We start from the raw sequence: 25583 nt of genomic DNA, 5'->3' as shown, positions 1-25583 counted from the left end.
ACTAGCAGCCATGCTAGGGCAAGGTGAAGACTCCAGAGTCAGGGTGCTGGGCAGGGAGCCCTGTTGCTCCCGCAGAGTCACCTACAGGCTTGCCTATGAAAATAAGGTCACGTTCAGTCCCTCAAGGCCAGGAGGACTCCACACTTGCAGCAGCTCCAGAGTAGTTAAGCTCTAGGGCTCTCCCCCTGACCTCCACCTGCCCCTATAGGGTGGTGGTAGGCTGTCGCTCAAGGCTCAGGGGCACCCATGTTGGTTTGTGAACACCCTCCTACTCTTAGATTTTTAGAGAACATGGGATCCATAGGCCCACAGGGGGCACCGGTGTGACCCCCCCCCCACCCCTGCCAGGCACCCCAGGACTAAGCATTTGTTATGAGAAAACTGGCTACCATCGTTCTCTGGTGGAATGGCCCACATTTCAGTGCTTGCTTCTGAAGCCTGGGACAGAACACAGCAGCTACACACCCCCAGGGAGTGGCCCTGACTCCACGTCAGTCACCTTGCAGAGCCTTGAAGCCTTGGAGAGGAACGCGCGTGGAGCCCGTCACGAACTGCAGAAGTCTGGCCCGCCTCTCCTCATCGAAGGTCTCCACCGCCTGCCAGAACCACCGGACAATGTTGCTGTCGGCCACGCAGTGCTTCAGCCTTGTGTTGGACTTCCAGTCGTTGAGGTCTATCTTATCCAGTCCACCTATTATCAGCTGGGGAAAGGGACCAGGCAGGGGTCACACCTACACCGCCTAACACACCGCCCCCACCCCCCCCTCCTCCACGACTCCCGACACTCAGGAAGCACTGACAGTGCAACTCCCAAAGCCCAGCAGCCACCTCTGGCGGCACAGTCTGGCACACTGCTGCCAGTGGGCAACATCCCAGACCCACAGGCGTAAGGCTGCTCTGCACCAGGGAAGAGTGACTGGAAATGGCCGGCAGGGAGAGAACCCCAAAGGCCACGTGGGATGAGGGGTCCTGGAGCATGCTCTCCACTTTAAGAGCTTGCTGGCGACTCACTGCCTCACACAGAGACGCTCCCCTCTGAAGCCCTCAGCGTCACAGTGTGCAGCTGGCTATGAGGACAAGATGGAAGGCTCAGGCCACTTGGCACCAGGCAGAGCTGGCGAGGGATGAATGAGTCACTGTCCAAGTCTATGACAATGACATGTTCTTAGTCTATTAATAGCCAGAGTGGAGAGCAGAGAACTGGCCTGAGCGAGGCCGGGTCCAAGATAAGGGCTAGAGATGCCAAAAATCCAAGGCACGGACACCTGGAACTATTCAGGAAGATTCAGCCACTGCTCGCAAGGGGACAGCCTCCTCCCAGTGTGTGACGAGGCAGTTCAGGTGGCCTCAGTCTCCCTCCCCACAGAGGCCAGCCGGGGCCTAGCACTTACCTCTAGCTCCTTCTGGTCAAAGGGCTTCAGGAGGTGTTGGGGAATGAGTTCATTGAAGCCTTTCTGCAGCGCTAAGAACTGCGCTTCAATCCCTCTCATAAACCTCCAGTTAACATACAACCTGAGGGGAAAAGCCATACAACTCAAGTAACTGGGGCGGGACCATGAACGCACGCACTGTCCCCACAGTGGCTGGAGCAGCTGTGACAGCAGGTATGAGGTTAAGGTTAGAACCTGCTGAGTGGACACCAGCCTGCCCCCGCCTCCCCTGGTAGCTTAGTTTATGCATCTGGTCTTATCTTTAATGATTATTTTAAGCACATGCATGCTTTCCCTGCATATCTGCATTAAGTGTGTGCCTGGTGCCTGTGAAGGCCGGAAGAGGAGGTGCAGTTATAGACAGTTACGAGCCACCATGTGGGTGCAGGTCCTCTGGAAGAGCGGCAAGTACAGCCAAGTCATCACTCCAGCCCCTTTTGAGACAAGGCGTCATTCATGTAGCCCAGGCTGGTCTTGAACCGGCTCTCCTAGAGGCTGGCCTGGAATCCCACTGATTTGTAGCTTCTGAGTGCTGGGATTAAGGTCTGTCCTATCCTATCTGGCTTTATCTGTCCCCTTTGTTCTTCTCTCCCCGCTCATCCTGAATAACGGGTCTCCGTAGCCCAGGCTGGTCTCCTGTGTCAGCCTCCCAAGTGCAGGAATTACAGCTCTGCATCACATACCACATACCCAGCCTTTATGTCAAGTTAAAAACGAACCAGTCCTGACATTCTGGTTTTCTACTAAAAAAGGCAAAAGGGATTAGTGAGACCTGCCAGGACTGCCAAGATTTCCAATTGGGTCTGCAAGGTGCGCTTGACAGTATGACACACCCACAGTTCTGAATGGCTAATGCATGTAAATGCCCCTCAGGTTGGCGCTGAGATACTGTAGTGGAGTCCTTGGACACACTGGCAGCTACCGCTGCTGACCCCAGCTTGGCACCTCTGCACCCAGATCTGGGCTGTCCCACGGAAGCCAGCCCTGCATATTACCGGACGTATTCTTTCTTATTCTCCTCAGTGACGGGGACATTTCTACCATTGGGTTTCAGTTCATGCTGAAGGATCCGCCCGAAAGCATTGTGCTCCACGCAGAAGGTGTGGTCCAGCACTGGCGTGATGTCATTCTCTCTGTGGACACAGGCAAACGCTGGTTAGGCCTGTGCCAGGGATTCCTAGGGGGCTGGAGAGGCCTGTGCTGGGTAGCTGGCGGGCCCAGCTCAGGTTCTGCCCCTGACTTTGTGACTCCCATTCCCTGGGGGTGTCACTCAATCATCCTATGACACCATGGGACATAAGGCTCTAGGGGCAATTAGTATGGGAGGATGCTGTGAAGAGGCAGCTGAGTCAAAATGACAGAAGCCAGGAAAATAAGGCCTCTTTCTCTTTTCTTCTTTCTTTCTTTTTTTTTTTTAAGATTTATTTTATTTATTATGTATACAACACCCTGTCTGCATGTGTGCTTGCCCGCCAGAAGAGGGCACCAGATCTCACTATAGATGGCTCTGAGCCACCATGTGGTTGCTGGGAATTGAACTCAGGACCTCTAAAAGAACAGCCAGTGCTCTTAACCTCTGAGCCATCTCTTGAGCCCCCTCTTTCTCTTTTCAGGGCCTGGCTCTTCCACAGGGACACACCAAACCCATAGCTCATCCTGTTCCTGCTACCTTGCAAAGCATTTTGGCTAACTCTAAAGCAAAGGTGACTAAATATTAATTTTGTTTTAATACTTTCTCTTGCCTTCTACAGATCACCTGAGAAACTATGGGAGTACTTGCTGTGTGTTCTCTCTCTCTCTCTCTCTCTCTCTCTCTCTCTCTCTCTCTCTCTCTCTCTCTCTCTCTCTCACACACACACACACACACACACACACAGAGTCAGTTACATTCGGCTACACCTGGTTTGTTAATTTGTAATCGCAATGCTATGCTTGTCCTTGTTATAGTTTCGCCACTCTCTTTAGTTCACTCCTATTCCCCCCAAAGCACAAACACACTGCGAGCTCTGGGGCTGTGGGACAGGAGTGATGACACTTACAGAATCCACACCAAGCTCTTGTGCAGCTCTGGATCCACTGACTCCAGATCCGACAGCTGGATGGGTTTTCCCAGGAGCTGCTTGTAGAACGGGACTGTGAAGCCCCCGTTTATGTAGTGTCCATGGAACACAGCCAGACCCATGATGCGACCCACAAAGTGGAAGTAAGACAGATGGTCCTGTAGGTGGCACCAGACAACAGCAAGCCATTACAAGGATGAGCTGCTTCGGGGTGGGAGGGTGGGGTGGGGTAGGTGACCCACAGGTGACATCCAGTCCCCACAGGCTTCCCCTGACTCGAGAAATAACAAGACATATCCTCAGCAGCCCATCACCACCCATGGCCAGACAGGACAAGGCTGCCATTTAGCTACGGAGTCACTCACTTCTAACTCAGGTGGGATTGGTACTGGGAATCCTCCTGCCTCAGCACTCAGAGTCCTGGGAGGATAGGCGTGTGCCACCATACCCTGGCCTAACACTCCGTATGTGGAGGTCCGCTATCTTCCCTGAGAACTTTCACTTAACTTGCAGGGGCCTGGTACAAAATTAACACACGGCGGCTGCCCTGACAACTGAGAGGGTGTGTCTCCTTCCTCAAGCGCTTGTGGTGCTGAGGCAGACAAGGCTCATGTGTCCGATTCCAGCCCGGAGTCACAGCCACCTCAGAACACATGTCAGAACTCCACTCCCAGGCTGAGGAAAGGTTTACTCACACTGTGTGTCTGTGCATGTGTGGTGTCTGTGCATGTTAGTATGTGCAAGTGCACATGTGTGTGCGCAGCAAAGCTCAGGGTCACCTTGATTCCTCAGGTGCTGCCCACTTTCTGCCGGGACCTCTCACTGAACCTGGATCTTACAGGTTAGCTGCCCAGCCATCCAGTTCCAGGGATCACCCATTTCCACCTCCCTACTGCATACGCCACCATGCCTGGCTTCGGGCATTGTTTTTGGTTTTTGTTTGAGATAGCTTCTTTCTGTAGCCCTGGCTGGCCTGGGCTTGCTTTGTTGACCAGGCTGGCCTGGAACCAGGCATTGTTGATCTGCCTGCCTCCCTGAGTGCTGGGATTACAGGCATGCACCACTGCGCCCAGCTTTGTTTGGAGTTTTAAGATGGAGTTTCTCTACATAGCCCTGGCTGTCCTTGAACTCACTCTGTAGATCAGGCTGGGCTCTAACTCAGAGATATGGCTGCCTCTACCTCCCAAGAGCTGGAATTAAAGTGTGTGTCACTACGCTCAGGCACATCAGACTTTCTGTGTGGGTTCTGCAGTCTGACTCAGGTCTTCATGCTTGTGTGGCTGAGCCATTCTCCCAACCACAGGTCTATTCGTATTTAAATTCTCTAGTAGAGCTTGACCCTGATTTCAACTCTGTGGCCTTGTGACACTGGCTGTGGTCCCACAGAAGTCCCCCATGGTTTCAGACCCACCCTTGGGTGTGTCTCTTATATCTACCACATGCTGAATTATGGGCCTTTTCCATTTTTGACCAGAGTACAGACTTGGCAACCTAGCTCTTAATATGACAGTCAAAGGGGTATGATCTACCACCAAATCAGAGTTCCTCAAAGGTAAAGTGCTGGGGACAGAGCAGCTCAGATCCACATCCCTCCCCTGCAGAGAGCGGGCCCTGCATCTGAACTTGGCTGGAATCTGGGATGGAATCAGGTCTGGCAAGTTAAGTGGTCCCCACCCCTGCCCTGAGTTCTCCTCAGCATCTCCAGCTGGACTCCTCAGTCCTCACTGTAATACTCACAGGGTTGATAGAAGAGTCTGGGTTGATCTGCAGTGTGTAAATATTGTCCGTGGAATACTGGAAGAGTCCATAATACGGATTCAACATTTCATGGCACAACAAATACAGCCACTCCCTGGGAACAATAACAACAGAGCTCACATGGGCTAACAGTATCGGTTTCATACTTTTTTTTTTTTTTTAAGTACATGAAAATGTATGCTACATGCGTGCAATGCCAAAGAAGGCCAGAAGAGGGCATCAGATCCCCTGGAGCTGAAGTTTCAGGAGGATGTGAATTGCCATGTAGGTCCTGGGAACCTAGGCGAGATCCTTTGCAGGAGCAGCAAGTGCTCTTGACTGCTGAGCCATCTCTCCAGTTCCAGTTTCTTTTTTTTTTTTTCTTTTGAGGCAAGGTTTCTCTGTGTAGCCTTGGCTGTCCTGGGCTCACTCTGTAGACCAGGCTGGCCTTGAACTCACAGAGATCCACCTGCCTCTGCCTCCCAAGTGCTGGGATTAAAGACCTGCACCACCACTGCCCATTCCAACTTCTAAGCACTCTCCAGTAAAGAGTTTGATAGGGGAATGCTTCAAGCTCCCGGGAAGCAGAGACTGTGTGGCCAACTATACCCTGCTAGGTTCCAGCTGAATTCTTACTCTGGACCATGCCGCATGGACCACTTTCATTTTTGGAATTTTATTTGTATGTGTGTACACATGTTTATGTGAATGTGTTCATGTGAAGGTTAGAGGTTGACTTCATATGTCGTCCCTGATCGCTCTCCAGGCTGTTTTTTGAGGCAGGCTGGCAAGTGAGTCCTGGTAATTTCCTGTCTCGCCTCCCCAGCTGCAGGGTCACGGACACATGGCCTGTGTGGGGCGTGTGTGGGCTCTGAGGCTGGCACTCAGGTCCTCACGCCTTCAGGGCAGACACGCTACAGACTAAGCATCTCCTCAGCCGCTCATCACTGTGTAATGTAAAAACCAAAACCAAAGCCAACTAGATGAATCTAAAGGCATTGGAGAACGCTAAGAGTTTCAGAAATCTGGCAGGAATACATTGGCTAGTTTATTTTCTACATTCCTTTAATGCTTGAATCACTCTACTATTTTTTTTAAAAATTCCAAATCAAAATCAGCAAAATGCAATAACTACTTTTGCTGGAAACACAATTAAGGGCTGTGAGGCACTGTGCTATGGGAAGGGTTCAATCCTGCAGGTACTTGGGGCAAAGCACTTTCCAAATGGATAGACCTCGAGACAACAGCCTCAAGTTTTACTGTGGAGTTTCTTACTCCTTCAAACAGAGAGAGGTTAGATCAAAATCATCAGTACAAGGAAGTGATGGAGATACACAAAAGATACACAGACATGTCAGACCAAATTGGCAAGACTGATGCTCTCCCATCTGGACTTTCTGTTGTGCGTCCTCTAAGGACTAGGGGACCTCCTTGGTCTTGTCTGCCAAAAATGTGCTTCCCTGCCCTTGTGCGCTTCTCTAAGCACAATGTCCCTCATCGGGTTACGAGTACGTGACTGTGGGGCTGAGAACATGCATGGTGTGCACTTGCACCCAGCACCTAGGTCACTACCAAGACCCCGGAGCTGGTGACTAGTGAGTACATGCAATTCCTACAGCATGCTCGGGAGGCTGATGGGAGGCTCTCCAGTGAGAAGACTTAACTATGCATTAATGCATTAAATTCCTCATTTCATACTTGACTAGAATGGAATTCAATAAATGACTGTGTTATATAGTAGCTTAAAAACACTGCCTCACCTCCAAGCACTGGGAGATAAGGTAAGGAAACACTGCAGAAAGGAGAGAGAAAAAAGGGAAGAGACAGAAGAGAATTAAGGTAAAGGCTGTCAGGAGGAGGAGCTGTGAGCAGGAGGAGGAGCTGTGAGCAGGGGGGGAGCTGTGAGCAGGGGGGGAGCTGTGAGCAGGAGGAGGAGCTGTGAGCAGGAGGAGGAGCTGTGAGCAGGAGGAGGAGCTGTGAGCAGGAGGAGGAGCTGTGAGCAGGAGGAGGAGCTGTGAGCAGGAGGAGGAGCTGTGAGCAGGAGGAGGAGCTGTGAGCAGGAGGAGGAGCTGTGAGCAGGAGGAGGAGCTGTGAGCAGGAGGGGGAGCTGTGAGCAGGAGGAGGAGCTGTGAGCAGGGGGGGAGCTGTGAGCAGGGGAGGAGCTGTGAGCAGGGGGGGAGCTGTGAGCAGGGGGGGAGCTGTGAGCAGGGGGGGAGCTGTGAGCAGGAGGGGGAGCTGTGAGCAGGGGGGGAGCTGTGAGCAGGGGGGGAGCTGTGAGCAGGGGGGGAGCTGTGAGCAGGAGGGGGAGCTGTGAGCAGGGGGGGAGCTGTGAGCAGGGGGGGAGCTGTGAGCAGGAGGAGGAGCTGTGAGCAGGAGGGGGAGCTGTGAGCAGGGGGGGAGCTGTGAGCAGGAGGGGGAGCTGTGAGCAGGGGGGGAGCTGTGAGCAGGGGGGGAGCTGTGAGCAGGAGGAGGAGCTGTGAGCAGGAGGGGGAGCTGTGAGCAGGAGGAGGAGCTGTGAGCAGGAGGAGGAGCTGTGAGCAGGAGGAGGAGCTGTGAGCAGGAGGAGGAGCTGTGAGCAGGAGGGGGAGCTGTGAGCAGGGGAGGAGCTGTGAGCAGGAGGAGGAGCTGTGAGCAGGAGGAGGAGCTGTGAGCAGGAGGGGGAGCTGTGAGCAGGAGGGGGAGCTGTGAGCAGGGGGGGAGCTGTGAGCAGGGGGGGAGCTGTGAGCAGGAGGAGGAGCTGTGAGCAGGAGGGGGAGCTGTGAGCAGGAGGAGGAGCTGTGAGCAGGGGGGGAGCTGTGAGCAGGAGGAGGAGCTGTGAGCAGGAGGAGGAGCTGTGAGCAGGAGGAGGAGCTGTGAGCAGGAGGAGGAGCTGTGAGCAGGAGGGGGAGCTGTGAGCAGGGGAGGAGCTGTGAGCAGGAGGAGGAGCTGTGAGCAGGAGGAGGAGCTGTGAGCAGGAGGGGGAGCTGTGAGCAGGAGGAGGAGCTGTGAGCAGGAGGAGGAGCTGTGAGCAGGAGGAGGAGCTGTGAGCAGGAGGGGGAGCTGTGAGCAGGAGGGGGAGCTGTGAGCAGGAGGGGGAGCTGTGAGCAGGAGGAGGAGCTGTGAGCAGGAGGAGGAGCTGTGAGCAGGAGGAGGAGCTGTGAGCAGGGGGGAAGCTGTGAGCAGGAGGGGGAGCTGTGAGCAGGAGGGGGAGCTGTGAGCAGGAGGAGGAGCTGTGAGCAGGAGGGGAGCTGTGAGCAGGAGGGGGAGCTGTGAGCAGGAGGGGGAGCTGTGAGCAGGAGGGGGAGCTGTGAGCAGGGGAGGAGCTGTGAGCAGGGGGGGAGCTGTGAGCAGGGGGGGAGCTGTGAGCAGGGGGGGAGCTGTGAGAAAGTGCGACTTCTGTGCACAGTAGGAATGTACAGAGTTGGGAGCTTGGGATCAGAGCCACTCTGGAGCTAGAGATCTGGCCATGAGCTAAACAAAGTTCCTCACCATGCAGCCACTGTTAGGGGCACAGACAGAAGAAAATTTACACCGCACAGGGGAGAAGTCAAGAAAGAAGAGGCTGGGATCCCAATGTCAAGGGTCTGACCCAGAAGCAGAGGAAGCTCATACTGATGCTCAGGCTGGAGAGCCATGGACAGACCAGGCCTTTAAGGAGATGGCTGCCTTTGGTGTCCTGGGGCATTTTTTAATTTATGGGGCATGGAAGATAAAAGCCTAATTTTTAAAAGAAGCCACGTGTGGTGGTTCATATCTGTAATTCCAGCACTCGAGAGGTTAAGGCTGAAAGATCACTTTTGTTTTAGACCAGTCTATGCTCTGTAGTGAATTCTGGGGCAGGGTAAATGGGGAGGAGTATGTGGAGAAACAACACAAGAGAAAACATGGACTCCACACACGAATCCAACTGTAAAGGGCTAAATATTATTCTGTGATTTAAAAGTAGAGGGGCTGGAGAGATAGCTCAGTGGTTAAGAATACTGACTGGTCTTGCAGGTTACCTGGGTTTGATTCGCAGCACCGACATGGCAGCTCACAAAACCATGTGTAACCCCAGTTCCAGGGGAGTCTGATGCCCTCTTCTGGCGTCAGTAGGTACTGCATGTCCATGGTGCATAGACACACAGGGAGTCAAAACACCCACACATAAAGTCAGAATGTCTTTAAAAAGAAAAGTGTTTCAGAGAGCTTGAGTGGCAGACATGGAGGACTGAAGAGAGGCCAATGTTACAGCAGACGCTCATCCCTTCCCCACTGCTGCCCAGCATCCATGGCTGTGACCAGATCCCTGAACTCGGATGGTGCCATCTGCCTGGATGATACCACAAGCCTCTTAGGACAAACTTGGAGACTTAAGAAGCCCTTGTCTGAAAAGTGAAAAGAGTTGGGCAGGAAAGACAGGCTTTCATTATTCTTTTAAAATTTACTTTAATTAGTCCAACCAGAATGCCAGCATCTTGTAAATTTTCCTGGGGACAAGTAGAATTTACACGTGGGTCCCACCCCATCTGCCTCCATGTCAGGCTCAGGAGCGGCCCTTGTGCTCCGATTCATGAGGTGAAGGAGTGTGCTTAAGAGTTTAATCCTGACTATGCCAGGTAAACAAAGGGACAATCACCCATTTTCTAACTGGTGACATCAGGAGCTCAAGTCAGCAGGAGGAGCTGGGTGCCCGTGCGAATGTGGGCAGTGGAGCAGGGCATGCTCCAGCCCTGCTCCACTGTGCCACTTGGGAAGTGAGGGGCAAATAGCTCCCCTGAAATGCAGCCACAGTGGCCTGAGACTCGTGGGAAAGGAGATGGATAGTAACTCACCGTGCCACTCCACCATAGTCCAAGCCTTCCTCCCCTCGGAACTTCACCATCAGGCGCTTCTTGAGGTCTTTCGGCCGCATCTTCATGATCTGGCGATATGACTCCTACACATCAAAGCCATGGTTCAGAGAAAAGATTTTGTTTGGGGGGCTGAGGATGGGATGGATGGAACCCATGTACTTCAACATATTAGACAAGTGTTACAAGTGAGCCATACCCCAGCCCCTCACTGGGGGATTCTAGGCAGGGGCTCTACCACTGAGCCACACCTCAGCCCCTCACTGGGGGATTCTAGGCAGGTGCTCTACCACTGAGCCACACCCCAGCCCCTCACTGGGGGATTCTAGGCAGGGGCTCTACCACTGAGCCACACCCCAGCCCCTCACTGGGGGATTCTAGGCAGGGGCTCTACCACTGAGCCACACCCCAGCCCCTCACTGGGGGATTCTAGGCAGGGGCTCTACCACTGAGCCACACCCCAGCCTCTCACTGGGGTATTCTAGGCAGGAGTTCTACCACTGAGCCACATCCCAGCCCCTCACTGGGGGATTCTAGGCAGGTGCTCTACCACTGAGCCACACCCCAGCCCCTCACTGGGGGATTCTAGGCAGGTGCACTACCACTGAGCCACACCCTAGCCCCTCACTGGGGGATTCTAGGCAGGTGCTCTACCACTGAGCCACACCCTAGCCCCTCACTGGGGGATTCTAGGCAGGGGCTCTACCACTGAGCCACACCCCAGCCCCTCACTGGGGGATTCTAGGCAGGGGCTCTACCACTGAGCCACACCCCAGCCCCTCACTGGGGGATTCTAGGCAGGTGCTCTACCACTGAGCCACACCCCAGCCCCTCACTGGGGGATTCTAGGCAGGTGCTCTGCTGCTGAGCAACATCCCAGCCCCTTTTTGTTTTTACAACTTTGAGATAGGTGCTCACCAAGTTGTCCAAACAGGTAAACTGCCTCTGATGGTTTCTGCCAAGTGTCTCCACATAAGTGGGCAGGGTGAAGCCCAAACACAGCTCTACCTCATGAGCCACTTTCTTGTGCAGAAAGCCCTAACCATGTTGAGATTTTGACTGCCAGGAACTGGCAGGGGACAGAACCACTTTCCTTCCTTCTCTTAAGAGACAAGACCAGGCTAAATGGCCACACACTGTCTTGAGAAGGAAGCGCCTCAGCTGAAACTCTGGAAGGAATGAGTGTGTGTGAGGAGAACACCCAGGCTGAGAAATGATGGACATCTGCTCATGGCCACCTAGGAACCCAGCCCCAAGTGACCAGCTTCTGCACAGAAGCCACTGAGCACTCAGCACTGCTGTCAGAGACAATTCCGCTCAGCACGAGCCTTGGTCCTGACAAGCCCTGCATCTCACTACACAAGAAAAGTGACCCCTCAGGGGGAAAAATATTTGCTAGCTGTACTCATCTCAGAGGACTCATACATACACTATACAGGGAACTCAAAAAGAACTACACAGGGAGTCCATTTCACTCCTGTCGGAACAGTAGGCAGTAAGAAAATAAATAAACGCTATTAAGAATGTGAACAAAGGGAAATGCTCATACACAGCGGGTGGGAGTGCGAAGTATCCAGCCACCCTAGAAGTCAGTCTGGAGGTTTCTCAACAAACTACGACTGGATTACAATGTGCATGTATGGACTTCAGAGGGCTCCATGGGTTCCACAGTCATCCATGCTTGTTCTCCATAGCGGAATCATGCAACCCAGCCAGGTGTCCAACGAGAGGGGAGTGCACAAAGAACATGTGGCGGCACAGGCACCGGAATCTTTCTTATGTGTAGAATTAAGCTCTATCTTTGGAGGGAAAATGGAAGCCAATGGAGATAATCACAGAGAGTAAATTAAGCCTGTCCTAGAAAAATATGTGGGCTTTTTTTTCTCATTTACTGGATTCCTAAATTTTATAGATATCTAAAATCATACACATATTTAAGCAGAAGCGAAACTTTAGGGAAACAAGAAGACTATGGGAGGGAAGAAAGTGGGGGGCAGAGGCTGCGCGAGACAGGCCGAGAACAGTGCAGCAGAGCCGTGCATAATGACGACCCCTGATGGAAACAGGCCTTTTTTTTTTTTTTTGAAACAGGGTCACACTGTGTAACCCTGGCTGTCCTGGAACTCACTATATAGACTACACTGGCCTCAAACTCATGAAGACCCACCTGCCCCTGCCTCCCTAGTACAGGGATAAAAAGCAAGTGCTACTACACCTAGCTATAATAAAATATTGAACAACAGAAACAAATCAGTACAACTGATCCTTGGAATACCAAGCAGAAAGCATCGAGTCCACCAAGGTGGCAAACACAGCTCACCTGACACAACACCCCCCACCCCGCCCCGTGCGTGTTTCTCCATGGGGCTACACGGTTTAGCAAGATGTAATTCTTTACCTCAAATATTTCTTCTCTGGAAACTTCTATGCGGCAATGACCAGCTTGGGGCTGCTGAAGAGAGAGCTCGTGCCTCAGAACTTTGAGCTTCTGGACTAAATCTCTCTCATATCTCTGGGCAGGCAGCTCCTCGTCCTCCACTGAGCCCTCGCTGGGCAACTGCAGCGGCTGGCTGGGCTCCTTGAGTTGGCACTGGTGACTGCAAAAAAGAGACACAGCCGTCACTGGGCAGGCCACACTAAACCCCAGCACACACTTCTAATGACAGGACTGCTCCGATGAATGATACTGCTAGTCTGGGGTACAAATACAGAGACACCCCAATTCCCAGCAGTCATTTATCTATGCAATGGCTATTCTTGGTTGTCAACTTTACTACAGGGATGAACTACAACCCAAATGGCTGGGCACACCTAGAAGGTTTTGTTTTTTGGTTTAATTAGGTCATTTGAGGTAGAAAGATCCATTTCTAATCTGGATCTGTAAAGTGGGGAGATACGAGCTTTAATCCAGATCCTTGAAGGTGGGAGATCCATATTTAATCTGGGCCATACCTTCTGGTGGCAGCCTAGATACAGGACACAAGAAGGAAAGGTCGCTCTCTTTGCCTGCTTGCTCTTGCCCTGGTGAGTCCATTTCCCTCACTGGCAATTAATGCCTACTTTCTTCAGGATCCCGCATAGACTGAGCATATACTGAGGCACCAGCCTCATGGACTGACCAGCTCCTGGATTCTTGGACAATGGCTGGATTAGCTGGACCACAGATTAATCAATCTGTTCCTCTAGAGAACCTGACTAATACAATCTGCTATATGATTACTGAAAATTATGACAGAAATTGTCACTGTGTGTCAGGCATCTATGTATGTCACTGATGCCAACTAGTACGCCCTTGGAAGGGCCTTGGCAGGGATGCAATGAGGCTGGCAGGAGACTGTCACAGGAGGTCACTGGGGGGCAGGCCAGGAGGGAAACATAAACGACCCGTGACACCCAGTGGTACCCACACCTCGTTCTGATCAAGCTAAGAACGAAGATCAGTGACAGGACTTGGGCCACTAGGGACAGCATGCCATTTTGCTTTATTCAAGTTTTGCCACTAAGGCCAGCCACACTGCAGAGTTATGTGTGAGGCTGTGTCTGTGGACTACTGACTACGGGTGGCACAAACGATCACACCCACTTCCGAGGCAGGAATGCCAGGCACGGGAAAGCCTGCAGCAAGCAGCAGCCCCCGTACAGCAGGGCTTTATAGAATGTGCTGCTGGAGAATCTCTTCCTGCCGGCATCTCGGGGATTTTCACTCAGGCTGCTTGGAGGGAAAGGACACCAGCAACGAGCTAGCCTTAGGAATGGTTATGCTAATCTCCAGGCTTATTAAGCTGTGTCACTGTTCAAATGTCTGCCTTGTTTTCCTCGTGCCCACCATCAAGCAAACACTACAGGAGATACATTAAGAAAATTATTCCTGTGGGGTTGAGCGAATGGCTTCGGGAAGTCAAGTGCTTGCTTTGTGAGCACGAGGACTTAAATTCAGATTCCCAGCACCTAAGTAAAAACTCTAGTGGTGCCGGGGGTGGGGGGTGGGGGTGGGGTGGGGGTGGAGGCAGGCAGATCCCGGGACTTGCTAGACAGCTAGACAAGCCAAAGGGGTGAGTTCCAGGTCACCCTGCTCAAAAATTAGGGTAGAGAACGATGGAGGAAGAACTCGACATTGACCATGGCCTCTGCACACACCCACACCACTGCCGAGCGCTCGCTCCACCCCCTGCCTAACACCAACGTTGCTGCAAGGAAGCATCCAATTATAAAGTAAAGAGGCCAGCAAAGATGCTAAGGTCTTACTTCATGATGTGGTGAAGCCGCGGGTCTGTAAACTGGGTTGTCCTATTATTGTGATCTACAAAATAGATTCTTCCCGACACTGTACTTCTTACTTCCCAGCCTGGAGGCAGCGGCCCGAGTTCATCGCAGTTCACACTGTTAAGGTCTCTAGCAAAACAGAACATACAGAGAGCTTTAGCCCACTGAAAACCAAGGAGTAAGACCGAGGCCAGCGCCAGCAGCCACAGGGGTTTCCCAGCAAGGCGCTCACGTCCCGTCACACTGCTACTCGTGCCAAGCCCAGTACGTGCAAGCCTCTGGCCTACAAACAGCAGCCACGCCTGGCTAGTAAGAGCACAACCCTCGAGAGTCTATGTCCACCACAGGAGCGGAGGCTACCCCAGGGACAACCTTTCTTACACAACAGAGGGACAGACTAGCAGGAAGCACCTGACTTCTGTCCGTAAGCTCTTGGGAATCACAAATCAAAGCAACCAGATGTTTGGTGTAGCAAAGATTCCTCCACTGAAAAGCTTCTAAGGCCCCCACACTTTCAAGACTGGGGAGGACAGAGCATGCCCGCACTGGCATGACGGCCTACAACAAGGCCTCCCCACGTTCAGCAAGTGCTTTTGCTTCTGGTCCCTTGATAACTTCACTATGATCCAGGCAGAGGGGACCTGTTATTTCTTACCGATGCACACCAAGAGGGGTCTCATTCATTTGCAGGTAATACTCCCATGCAAATGGCAGACCCTGAGTACTCAATTCAACAGCAGAGATGGGAAGCTGCTTTTTGAGGGGAACAAATTATGAATAAAAAGGAAATGAGCATTACCCAAGGTCTCTTAGGGAGTAATGCTACTGGAGAAGGGAACAGAAAAGGGAAATAGCAAGGAAGGAAAGAAACTTAACTCTGGCACGGGGTGGGGCGGGAGCTCTCTGACCTGGGCTCGGATGTATGGCCTTGTAGAAGGCATTCATATAGAAAAGCCTCATGTCCCCCCGGAATGGTCCCCAAGGGACTGAAGCAAGAGGGGCAGCAAAGCAGAAGAGAAAATGGGTGACTGAGTCTTTATCTTTCCTGTTTTAACTTTTTATCATGGAAGTTTATACACTTACAAAAACATATATATATAGAGAGAGAGACAGACAGACAGACAGACAGACAGACAGACAGACAGACACCACAGTAGGTGGCCACGTGGCCATCTTCAACAGCGACCGGGGCCCACCATATTTCTGCTCTCCCCCACGCTCGCCCCTGCCCAGCAAGTCCCAGCCTCCATCTCCCCTCCCACAGTGCTGCACTGTTAGCTTCCCAGAGCGGGGCTGGCTCCTCAGGCCTGTGAGGCCTACCTGGGGATCCTGGGGTCGTGCCATGTGCTGACTCCAGTCTGTGTGTGCAAAAAGTAAACTTGTCCCTGTATTGTTGTCCTTTGCTCTGCGTGAGAAAGGAGATTTGTGTAAGTAAATTCCACCTCGGTTTCTACTCTAATCCCACTTTCAGATTCTTTTTTTTTTTTTTTTTTTTTTTTTTTTTTTTGGTTTTTCGAGACAGAGTCTCTCTGTGTAGCCCTGGCTGTCCTAGACTCACTTTGTAGACCAGGCTGGCCTCGAACTCACAGCGATCCACCTGCCTCTGCCTCCCAAGTGCTGGGATTAAACACTTTCAGACTCCTAAGATTTTTATTTTTAAGTTATATTATGTATGATGTATGTATGTATGCACGTATGTACGTATGCTGGTGTTCTGACACAGGTTTTGTGATGTAGCCCAAACTGGCCTTGAACTCATGATTCTCCTGCTTTAGCATCCTCAGTAGTGTATAGGTGTGCACCCCTGTACCTGTCTGACACCCTCAGTGGTGTGAACACAGGTGTGCACCCCTGTACCTGTCTGACACCCTCAGTGGTGTGAACACAGGTGTGCACCCCTGTACATGTCTGCAAGTGTGCACCTCATGTACCTGCTTCTTTCAACACTCTTTATGATCACCGAGAACAGAACTGTAAGGCTGTGGCTGGCTTCAAGTCCACTCTGTCCCCATGTTTGGGGAGAACCCGTTTCTCCTAGGCCTTCCCTCACTGAGCCACCCTGGAGCAGATGCCTCAACCCACTTCTGCCACAGACACAACCTTCCACCTCCTAATGTGTGTGCACCTGGGTGGTCTGCTGCTGTGGTCAACACCCCCTCTTGGCCCTTCACTCCACCGAAGCCACGTGGCTCTGCTCACTCCATCCCGTGACGTCCCTTCCATGCCCAAATCTCAGACCACCGTGAGTTACTTGCTTTCTTCACACTGCCTTGTCTCTCTGGTGTAGATGTAGCTAGCATTTCCAGGTGGCCTCTCCACAGAGAAAAAGGATGCCTGCTCCAGAGTTCATTACAGCTTTCCCATGCACATGTGGCCAGGGCCATCCAATGTCACAGCCATGAAAGGCACAGCAAGGCCACTAGCAGTGGTGCACAGGATACTTGAAAATGCCTCCATCAGATTGGCCTGTAGGCCAGTCTGTGGGGCACTTTCTTGATTAATGATTAACTTGGGATGGCCCAGTCCACTGGGCAGATGGTCCTGGATGGCATAAGAAAGCAGGTGAGACTAGGCATGGTGGCACATGTCTTTAGTCTTAGCACTCAGGAGACAGAGGCAGGTGGAGCTCTGAGTTCAAGGCCAGGCTGGTCTGCATAGTGAGTTTCTAAACCAGCCAGGACTTCAGACTGAGACCCTGTCTCAAAAAAACAAAACAAAAAAAGCAAGCAAGCAGGGTGGACGAGCCGTGAGGAGCAAGCAGCAGCAGCAGCACTCCTCCATGGCTTCCGCTTCAGTGCCTGCTGCAGTTCCTACGCTGCCTGCCCTCAGTGACAGCTACAGCTACGGCTGATAAGCCTGAGCAAACTCTTTCCTCCCCCATTACTTTGAGTCACAGTGTATAGCACAGCAACAGGGAACAAACTAAGACACTCACCATAGCCTTCAGGCAACTCCGGTGACTGGTGGCCATGTGGTCGATTCTGGGGCGTCTGTAGGGACCCTCGAATCTCAGGATTTCGGAGTCGTTGTACCTGGAGTCTCTGGTCTTGGCTTGGAGACTCCACAAACCGACAGTTGCCACCTCCGGCTGCTGCACCGGTGCCGTCTGTATATGGGGCAGGTTCCTCCATGAGGCAGCTGAGTGGCCTTCCGGGGCCTGAGTCCTCATACACTGTTCTGGAAGGGGGCAGAGCAGGTGTGGACACATCACGAAAGGTCACAAGACACACTCAAAGGTCACACGCGTTTGCTTTATATCCCTTTAACGAGGAACAGTGTTCCCAATGCTAAGTTTCATGATACTCAGAGTGTCCAATGAGAGAGGGACCCTGACGAGGAACAGGAGGCCAGAGCGAACCAGGCCTCAGAGCGCCAGTGGAGGCACCTGAGGTGCAGCTGCTGATGGCCTAGGAGAAGCAGCAGGTGCTCCCCGCATTTCATTTTTCCTGATTGTATCCAAACGCTCCATTTTTCCTTGTTATTTTACTTGAGGATGGAATTCGCGGTTCCATAGAAGACTATGAGTCTAAGTGCTTTCTAACTCTCCCTCCAGCAGTTCAAAAAACAATTCACCTTAATGAGTCACTTCCCCTTATGATCAAATACTTAAAAAAAAAAAACCACCTCATATTGAAAATTTTCAAATACATGCACGACGTGAAGGACCAGAACAATGGGCCTCTGTCGGGGGGCAGCAGCCAGTTCCGGCGGTGTCACCAGGCTGCTCTCCATTCCTCCCCCCACGAGGCCACCGTCAGCCCAATCCCGGCACTTTACCACATACCATTCTACCTGGACACATTTTAGCACAGAGTCATTTCTTTTTAGGAAGACAGTGACCGCCCCATTATTGCAGATGAACACCACCACCGCCGCAAATCAAACACAAGCCAATGTTCAAATGTCTAACTGCCTTATAAATCACTATTAACATCCAGGGCCTGAGGAGATGGCTCCGCTGGTAAAGTGCTTACTGTGTAAGCGGTGGGGACCTCACCAAAGCCCAGCTGGTGTGGAAGCCTGTGCTGGTAATCCCAGCGCTGGGGAGGAGACAGGTGCATCCCTGGGGCTCACTGGTGGGTCCTAAGCCAATGAAAGACCCCATTTCAAAAGCCAAGGTGCATGAGTCCTAGGGAGTGACATCAAGGCTGACCCATACAAACGCTAGCTGTTTCTGCGACCTCTTCCTCCTCCTCCTCCTCCTCCTCCTCCTCCTCCTCCTCCTCCTCCTCCTCCTCCTCCTCCTCCTCCTCCTCCCTACCTCCCGCTAGCTCAGGCTCACCTGGAACTCGGGATCTTCTTGCTTCTGTCCCCTTAGTGTTGAGATTACAGTCCTATCCATCATGTCCAGCTAAACTGTCACCTCTAGCCGGTAGGAGGAGCCCTGACTTGGCTCCTGAGTCTTTGGGGTACAATCCCCGAGCTAGTTACACCTTTCTTCATAAACCAGTAGCCTGGAGCATAGTTTATCCTACACAGTCACGTACGGTTTGGCATTTCCTTCTACGGGGAAAGAGAAAACGGCTGGCATCATGGCGGCGTACGTACCCTTCATTTTCCAGCAGTCCTCTGCAGTCCACCACCGACCCGCCACTGCCTATTCTGTCTCGAGTCTGTAAACTAACTACAACACAAAAGAGAAGCTTGCATTAAAACCCAGGGCTGCTCTGCACCCCTGTAGCACAGTGCACCACTGACACTCTATAACATATGTCTCCTGCCCTAAAGAGGAAGGGAGTGTGCAAGCCCATGCTTTCAGTGGGAAGCATCTCAGGCCAACAGCTGCACACACCACAGTCATCCGAACACTCCTCGAAAGCAGAGAGCAGAAGAGGTGCTGGGTTTCTCATGCTTCCCCCCACGCTATAGAATACAATATTTAATTCCATTGAGTTATTCCATCTTAAGAAGATTTGATTTATGTTTAGTGAAGGTACAAACAAACACCATTGATCTTTAAAAAACAAAACAAAACAAAACCAAAACATTCATGTTCTCGCCTCACTGGTGCAGATGAGAAAGACGTTTTGCTCTTAAGTTTTCAGTGTTTTGGTTTCTGTCCTCACACCTCCCTCCACAGAGGAGAGAAGAAATTCAAGTGGGAATGCAGTGCGTGAGAACTTTATCCTGAAGTGGCTTCCCGGGCGGATGCACTGTTCCCTGTCCTGGGGCCTGAGGCATGTGGCGTCGCAGAGTGACTCAGCCTGGCTACTGCTCCACTGACTCCGTGCAGTGCACACAGCCAACATGTGCTTTCCCCTAAAACACTGCCAATAACAGGGTGGGCAGGGGGACGGGCGACTCGGACAGGTCACTCCATCGGCGTGCCTCCAGGCAACGCTGTAAGCACATTTTACTCTCTCCACACAGTGGAATCCTCTGACTAGCAATCACATTACATGGACTTTGTCCGACATTTTCTTTGCTTTTGCCATATAGGATGGGGCTTCCCAGAGAAGCCATACATTCCAGCTCTTGCATAGGTGGCCGCCCCAAGTCCACTCTTCAGCACGTGGCCTCAGCTCGTATTACCCCTGCATAACCTAACAGCCAACTGTCCATGCTGGTGGTGATTAGCACGGCACTTATGAGTCACAACCTCCCATCTCAACTGGAGTCACATGAACTCAGTTTCAATGACAGGATGAAGGGAACCAGAGAAAAGAATGAAAACCACACAAGAGGAAAGGCTTAGTACTGGAGAGATGGCCCGATGTAGTCTGCCCTGGGAGCCTGTCCCCCATCCGTACTGGGAGCAGGACGGTGGGTTCCGCCAAAGCGCCCTTTATGCAGATGAGAAAATTCTTACCCACTATTTGGCCACGAACCGCATCAGTATCTGAGGGATTTAGTTTGCATAGATCCAAACGCTGGTCTGCAAACAAACAATTCAAAACTTAACCCAAGGATCGTTAACTAGGGAGGAAAGCAGGAATTCTGTATTCAGCTTTCAAAACAAATGAAAGAGAGAAAGGGTGCCTCCTAAGCTTTCTGCAGCTGCACCGAGAGGCAGCAGAGCATTTGGTTCTTACAGCCAGTGTCTTTCAATCTGCTGATGGCGTTGGAGAGCAGGCGCACGCAGCCCAGGAAGCCAGCCCCCTGCTTCTTGTGAATCTTCTTGTGGTTCCATACGCTGATGGTTATGGAGTCGGTCTTCCCAACGTACCTGCGGGAGCACACGGCTTTGTTCAGGCACACTTCTGAACTACGACAGCCGCATCTACAGTCATCTGGCTGACTCAGAATCCTTGTGGTGGGCGTAGACATGGCCATGTCTCACAAGCATGGGAAAAGGACCCCAGCCAGACACACAAGCACTGAGTGCTGGGAACCATGCTGTAGTAAGTGTCTTAAATGTTGTTTTTCCTTTATTCATTTATTTATTGTGCTAAGATTGAGCCGGGGGCCTCCCTCAGGTCAAAGCAAGCACTCCACCACTGACCTACACCCTTAACCTCTCCCTGGCAGGGGTGAAGAACATTACGGACGTGTTCTACCTGAGCCACATGATCAATCCCATCCCACTCCACCCCTTTTAACAACAACAACAACAACATTTTGAGATGGAGTCGAAGTTGCCCATGCTAGTGTTGGGAAGCAGTATCCTTGGAAGTGAAATATCCTATACCAGGAGACTTATTGAGACTCAGGCAATTCTAAAGGAATTGCAATAAAACACAGGAAGTAAGCAACTCACAAGTCTCAGGAAGTCCTTGAATTTACCAGATTGACAAGGCCCCTCCCTCCCCTTCCAGGTTGTATGATAAGGACTGCTGAGGAGAGGGGACTCTCCAAGCTGCTGAGCTGCCTGCAGGTCCTGCAGAGAACAGGGCCCACCTTCCAGGGGCTATCACTGGTGCTGGGGGGTGGGGGGAAGGGGAAGGGGGTGCTTTCAGAGCTGCTGCTGCTCCTCTAAGTCACCCCTTACCCACCCTCCTGTAAGCAACCCCAAGCTGAACTCTGGTGGAGTCATTGCCTTGGCCCGTATGTGTTTGTGTTTACTTCTCCCCATGTAACCGCTAGATTGAACTGGCTCTGTAAACCAGGCAGGCCCTCAACCTGCAATGCACCTGCCTTAGCCTCCCAAAGTGCCAGGACTACAGGCCTGTTCCAGCAGGCCCAGCACGTGGTAAGGTCTTGCAAAGAGGCTGACTACGCTCTAGCACTTGTGGAAGGCAGTGGCCCCGGCTTAACAGAGACCACTGGGCTCCTTACCATCCCACGGTCCATCCAAAATGCACAAAGGCACACGCAAGATCAGAACCTACTCAATGCTAGGGGTCGTCCACAGGAGAACTATCAAGACGAGGCAACCACATCCCAGCCATGTGAAGAAAATCACAAAATGCAACTGCTACTAACAACCCCACCCTGTGCATGCACACACAGGGCAATTTGTGTTACTAATCATCATGTGGGGACATGGGTCCGTATAAACATAGGATCCTAAATTTGGAATGACTATACAAAACTGTAGAATGGGTTGGGTAGAGAACATTAGTACCAAAGAAACATTGTTTCACTGAGAAAAAAAAAAGTAGCACTCTGGGGCATTCATGAATCATAGCTCTTTTTTGTTTGTTTTTCTGCTAAAAAACGACAAGGAGGGTTGAAATGTCCAAGATGACAACAAACCGTGAAAACCCGTGAGAACAAAAGCCAAGAACAGCAGAAGATGTTAACTGCAGAGTCGGCAATGAGCATTCGCTTGGCCATCCCTTTAGCTATCAGTAAAAAGTCAGCCATCTTTTTTCTTTCTCTAAGTGTGTGTGTTGTGTCTCTGCAAAGCCTGACACCTGCTTACCCGCAGCCCCAGAGCCTTATGGGAGGTTTCACTCACAGGTCATAGTGCTGGTTCCACTTTGGGTCCAAGGTGTTTTTCACAGTGTCGGTTGAGTGGCACTGCCCAGAGCCGTCCACTACAATCTTGGCAAAGGGGTCAGGGAGTCCTGGGGGAGAGAGACACACACAGGCAGATGAGAGGGCAGTCTACCTGCACAGTGCGTCCTACGAGCAGAGACCGGCGAGATCACCCCTTGGGACAAAGGGGCCCTGCTCACTAGTCTCGCTTTGACGGTTAGTCCTCATTAGCAAAGACAGTCTGAGACGTACTGCGCTCCGTCACACTTGGATTATCAGAAGAGCCTGAAAACAGGCTCAAATGCAAATGTCCATCTCCAGTGAGTTCTACATTGCTACAGTTTATTTATGTGCATGTGTGCGTACATGTGTGTGTGGGTACAAGCGTCAGATCTCCCGCAGGTGGTGAGCTGCTGCTGAGAGGGATGGGACACAGACACTCCGAGCCATGTGCCGTCTCTCTCCAGCCAGCCCCGCCTCTCTCGGTCATTAAAGGGACTAAATGTAGGAACGGGATCTGTGAGGAAGTACAGGTCTGGATAGTCAGTCCCCAGAAACTTTGTTTACTGGCCTTTTGCCTGTGTTAGCTGTGGCATCATAGAGTCCCCAAGTCGTAATTGGGGTAAGTCCCTAAATGATAGCATATGAATCTGACAGGTTTATGGCAGCTGACAAGTGACAAGGCAACACGGGAGGTTTTGGAACAGGCCTGGCTGTGAGTTCCCTGGCCACTTGGATAAAGCCTTTGAGCCGAAGTCTCCTCATCTTGAAAGTGTGGATGATGCCACTTAAGCACGGAGCCCCTGGGGACTGGGAAGTGGGAGTTTTCAGGGCTGTAGGCGCTGACTTCAGCGCGGGTGAGGCACACTCAGGGGCACGGCCCTCACTACTTTATAGTTCCTCCCATTACAGACATTTTAAAATGGGATTTAATTTGCAAAATTGGATTGGCAATTTTAGTCAAGCCACTTACATCGGAAAGGCCTCATTTGCACTGGAGCAAAGAACATGACCCCACTCAGCAGAGTGCAGGGTCCTAGCAGCTACTAGGTCAGGAAGCAGGGGACACGGGCATGCTGGGATGGAGGATGAAACTGATGCTGTGTGCAGCTGGGAGATGCTTGTCAAGCTCTGGGCTCCTAGATTTTTAGAAGACTACACTCATGTTTTAAAAAATTAAATGTCAGGGCCAAGAAGATCTAAATTCAATCCCTGGTGCCAATATTGAGGAAGGGGAGAAGTGACTCCTGCAAGCTGTCTTTGAACCACCACATGCACGCTGTGGGAAACACACACAGACACGAGCATGTGTGTGCATATACATACACACATGGGAAAATTAATTTTCAGAAGTACATAAATTGCATTATACAAGAGCAAAGCTGGATGATACTTACTGAAGAAGTCTTTCTTTGCAAGGTTCTTGGCACATAATACTGAAAACAAGCAAACACTGGAGTTAGCACTGATGGAGCAGACTTCCATGGGAGGGGGAAATGACAGAAGTTAATGTGCCAGTGATCTCTCTAGCTTAGTGTCACATTAGATAAACATCCCTAGCAGCTATCTGAAAAGCATTTTTCCTCAAGTTGGGGAATCAACAAATTTAAACACTGCAATTTAAGCTTAAAACATTAAATGCACAAACACAGAGATGGAATTACTGGTATGTTTTGAAGCTTACACAAACACTAATTTTTAAAGAGCTAGTGCATTTACCTTTACAGAGCTGCTAACAACATAGGCAGCTATGCATTCTGGGTATTCTGATAAATAACTCTGTGGAGGGGGGAGTTGCGGGGGGCAGAGGAGGAGAGGCTTTGCATCCACCAGGCATACAGGCTGTCTCTGAGCTACACATAATCCTGTACTTTTGCAAACATAAACTTTGGTACACGGGAGACTAGAAGACAAGGAAGAATAGTAGAAAACACAGCTATGAACAGAGTATTGTGGGAAAAAGTAAGGCTGTATGTTTAGACGGTTGCACAGGATCCACGCAGTGGTGGTGCACACCACTACTCTGGAAGGCAGAGGGAGGGGGAATCTTTTACATTCAAAGACAGGGTAGTCTGCAGAGTGAGTCCAGGACAGCTAGGGCTACAGAGAGAAAGCCTGTCTCAAAACAAACAAACCAAAAAGGAGGAGGAAAAGGCTGGCAAGAAGGCTCAGCAGGGAAAGGTGCGTCCCGCCAAGCCTGACACCCTGAGTTCAATTCCCCAGGACCCACAGGTGGAAGGAGACTCCCACAAGTTTTTGTGTGAGCTGCCCTTGCACCATCCTCCACATATATAAATAAATGTAGTAACTTTTAAAAGAAGGGAGGACAGCGAGAGCGTAACTAACTGTATCCTTATCTCCTGAGTGAAGGCCTCACACCTGTAGTGGAGGCCACCGCAGCGAGGCTGAGGCAGGGGACCATGAGTTCAACCTGGGCTAGCTAATGAGTTCCACGCCAGTGTGAGGGACGTGGCCAGGCCCTGCCTCAGTCAGACAGATGCTAAGTGAACAGCTGGTGTATCTTGCCACACATCTGCCACACGGTGGAAGCACTGAGGAGATGCACAATGCACTTCCCTGTTGTCCTGTTCCACCCACCTTGCTAGTTTTCAGGGATATGCTGTTCTATGTTCACTGCACTGCACTGTCTACTTTTCCACTTTGTTCTTAAGGAACAGCTATAGCGATGCCATCTGCACACCACCCAATTCCCCCACTCCAGACGCCATATAACCCAATGGTTTCTCATGCGCAGCTATCACCATGATCCATCTTCAAATTTTTTTTTTTTTTACTGTCCCCAAAGAACTGCTGTCCCAGTAGCAGCCACTTCCATCACCTCAAACTTTCCAGCCTGAGGCAACAACTGGTCTATTTCTTGGTGCTGGTAATTTGCTTAATTGTGAACATTCCTGATGAGCGGAGCCACAGGCTGTGTGGCGGCAGAAGGCTGGCACTACATTAATGTTTCCTAAGGAGACCGAGCGAACAGAGACAGTCCTGGGTTTGGTCCCCACCACTACACAAACCAGGTGCAGATGTGCACACCTGTAAACCAGCACTTGGGAGGTAAAGGCAGGAAGACCAGGAGGTGCTGGTCATCCTCAGCTACAAAGTGAGTACAAGGCCGGCCTGGACTACATAAGATCTTGCCTGTAAATAAATATGCTACAGCGGCTTCCCATTTCTAACTCTGAACCTAGCACACCTTGACCTCTACCTCCACGTTACTCACTCGCCACAGCTGGGCCCAGGTTTCTGGGGCCCTGGAGCCCGATGACTCCTAAATGGAGTAATGCTGATCTCACTTTTCAAACCTAATAATCATCATTCATATTTACAAAGCTACTGATGGTTTCATTTGAGCTCGTTCCAGTGGAATTTGGTTACATCATAAAATGGAGACGGTTTAACGTTAGTGT

At 51.4% G+C, this 25583-nt stretch overlaps 1 protein-coding gene across 2 annotated transcripts in view; it reads right to left on the bottom strand.

The window, feature by feature from the left end:
* The window catches only part of SMURF1 (SMAD specific E3 ubiquitin protein ligase 1), a 92679-nt gene that overhangs the window by 5344 nt on the left and 61752 nt on the right, over window positions 1-25583 (bottom strand). For both annotated transcript variants that reach the window (XM_084762930.1, XM_084762931.1), the window contains exons 2-16: window positions 23559-23597; window positions 22142-22250; window positions 20334-20467; window positions 20111-20176; window positions 18850-18925; window positions 17237-17478; window positions 15622-15706; window positions 14284-14430; window positions 12437-12635; window positions 10021-10124; window positions 5228-5342; window positions 3470-3648; window positions 2426-2563; window positions 1392-1512; window positions 500-701 (exon numbers count right to left, since the gene is read on the bottom strand). In XM_084762930.1, the coding sequence (XP_084619056.1) occupies window positions 500-701; window positions 1392-1512; window positions 2426-2563; window positions 3470-3648; window positions 5228-5342; window positions 10021-10124; window positions 12437-12635; window positions 14284-14430; window positions 15622-15706; window positions 17237-17478; window positions 18850-18925; window positions 20111-20176; window positions 20334-20467; window positions 22142-22250; window positions 23559-23597 (1956 nt within the window). The remainder of the gene's footprint in view (window positions 1-499; window positions 702-1391; window positions 1513-2425; window positions 2564-3469; window positions 3649-5227; window positions 5343-10020; window positions 10125-12436; window positions 12636-14283; window positions 14431-15621; window positions 15707-17236; window positions 17479-18849; window positions 18926-20110; window positions 20177-20333; window positions 20468-22141; window positions 22251-23558; window positions 23598-25583) is intronic.

Source organism: Acomys minous, assembly GCF_964271855.1.
Source record: "Acomys minous genome assembly, chromosome: 16".
NCBI lineage: Eukaryota > Metazoa > Chordata > Mammalia > Rodentia > Muridae > Acomys > Acomys minous.
The sequence above is the reverse complement of the archived record's forward strand: the minus strand, read 5'-3'. Positions and strand labels throughout refer to the sequence as shown.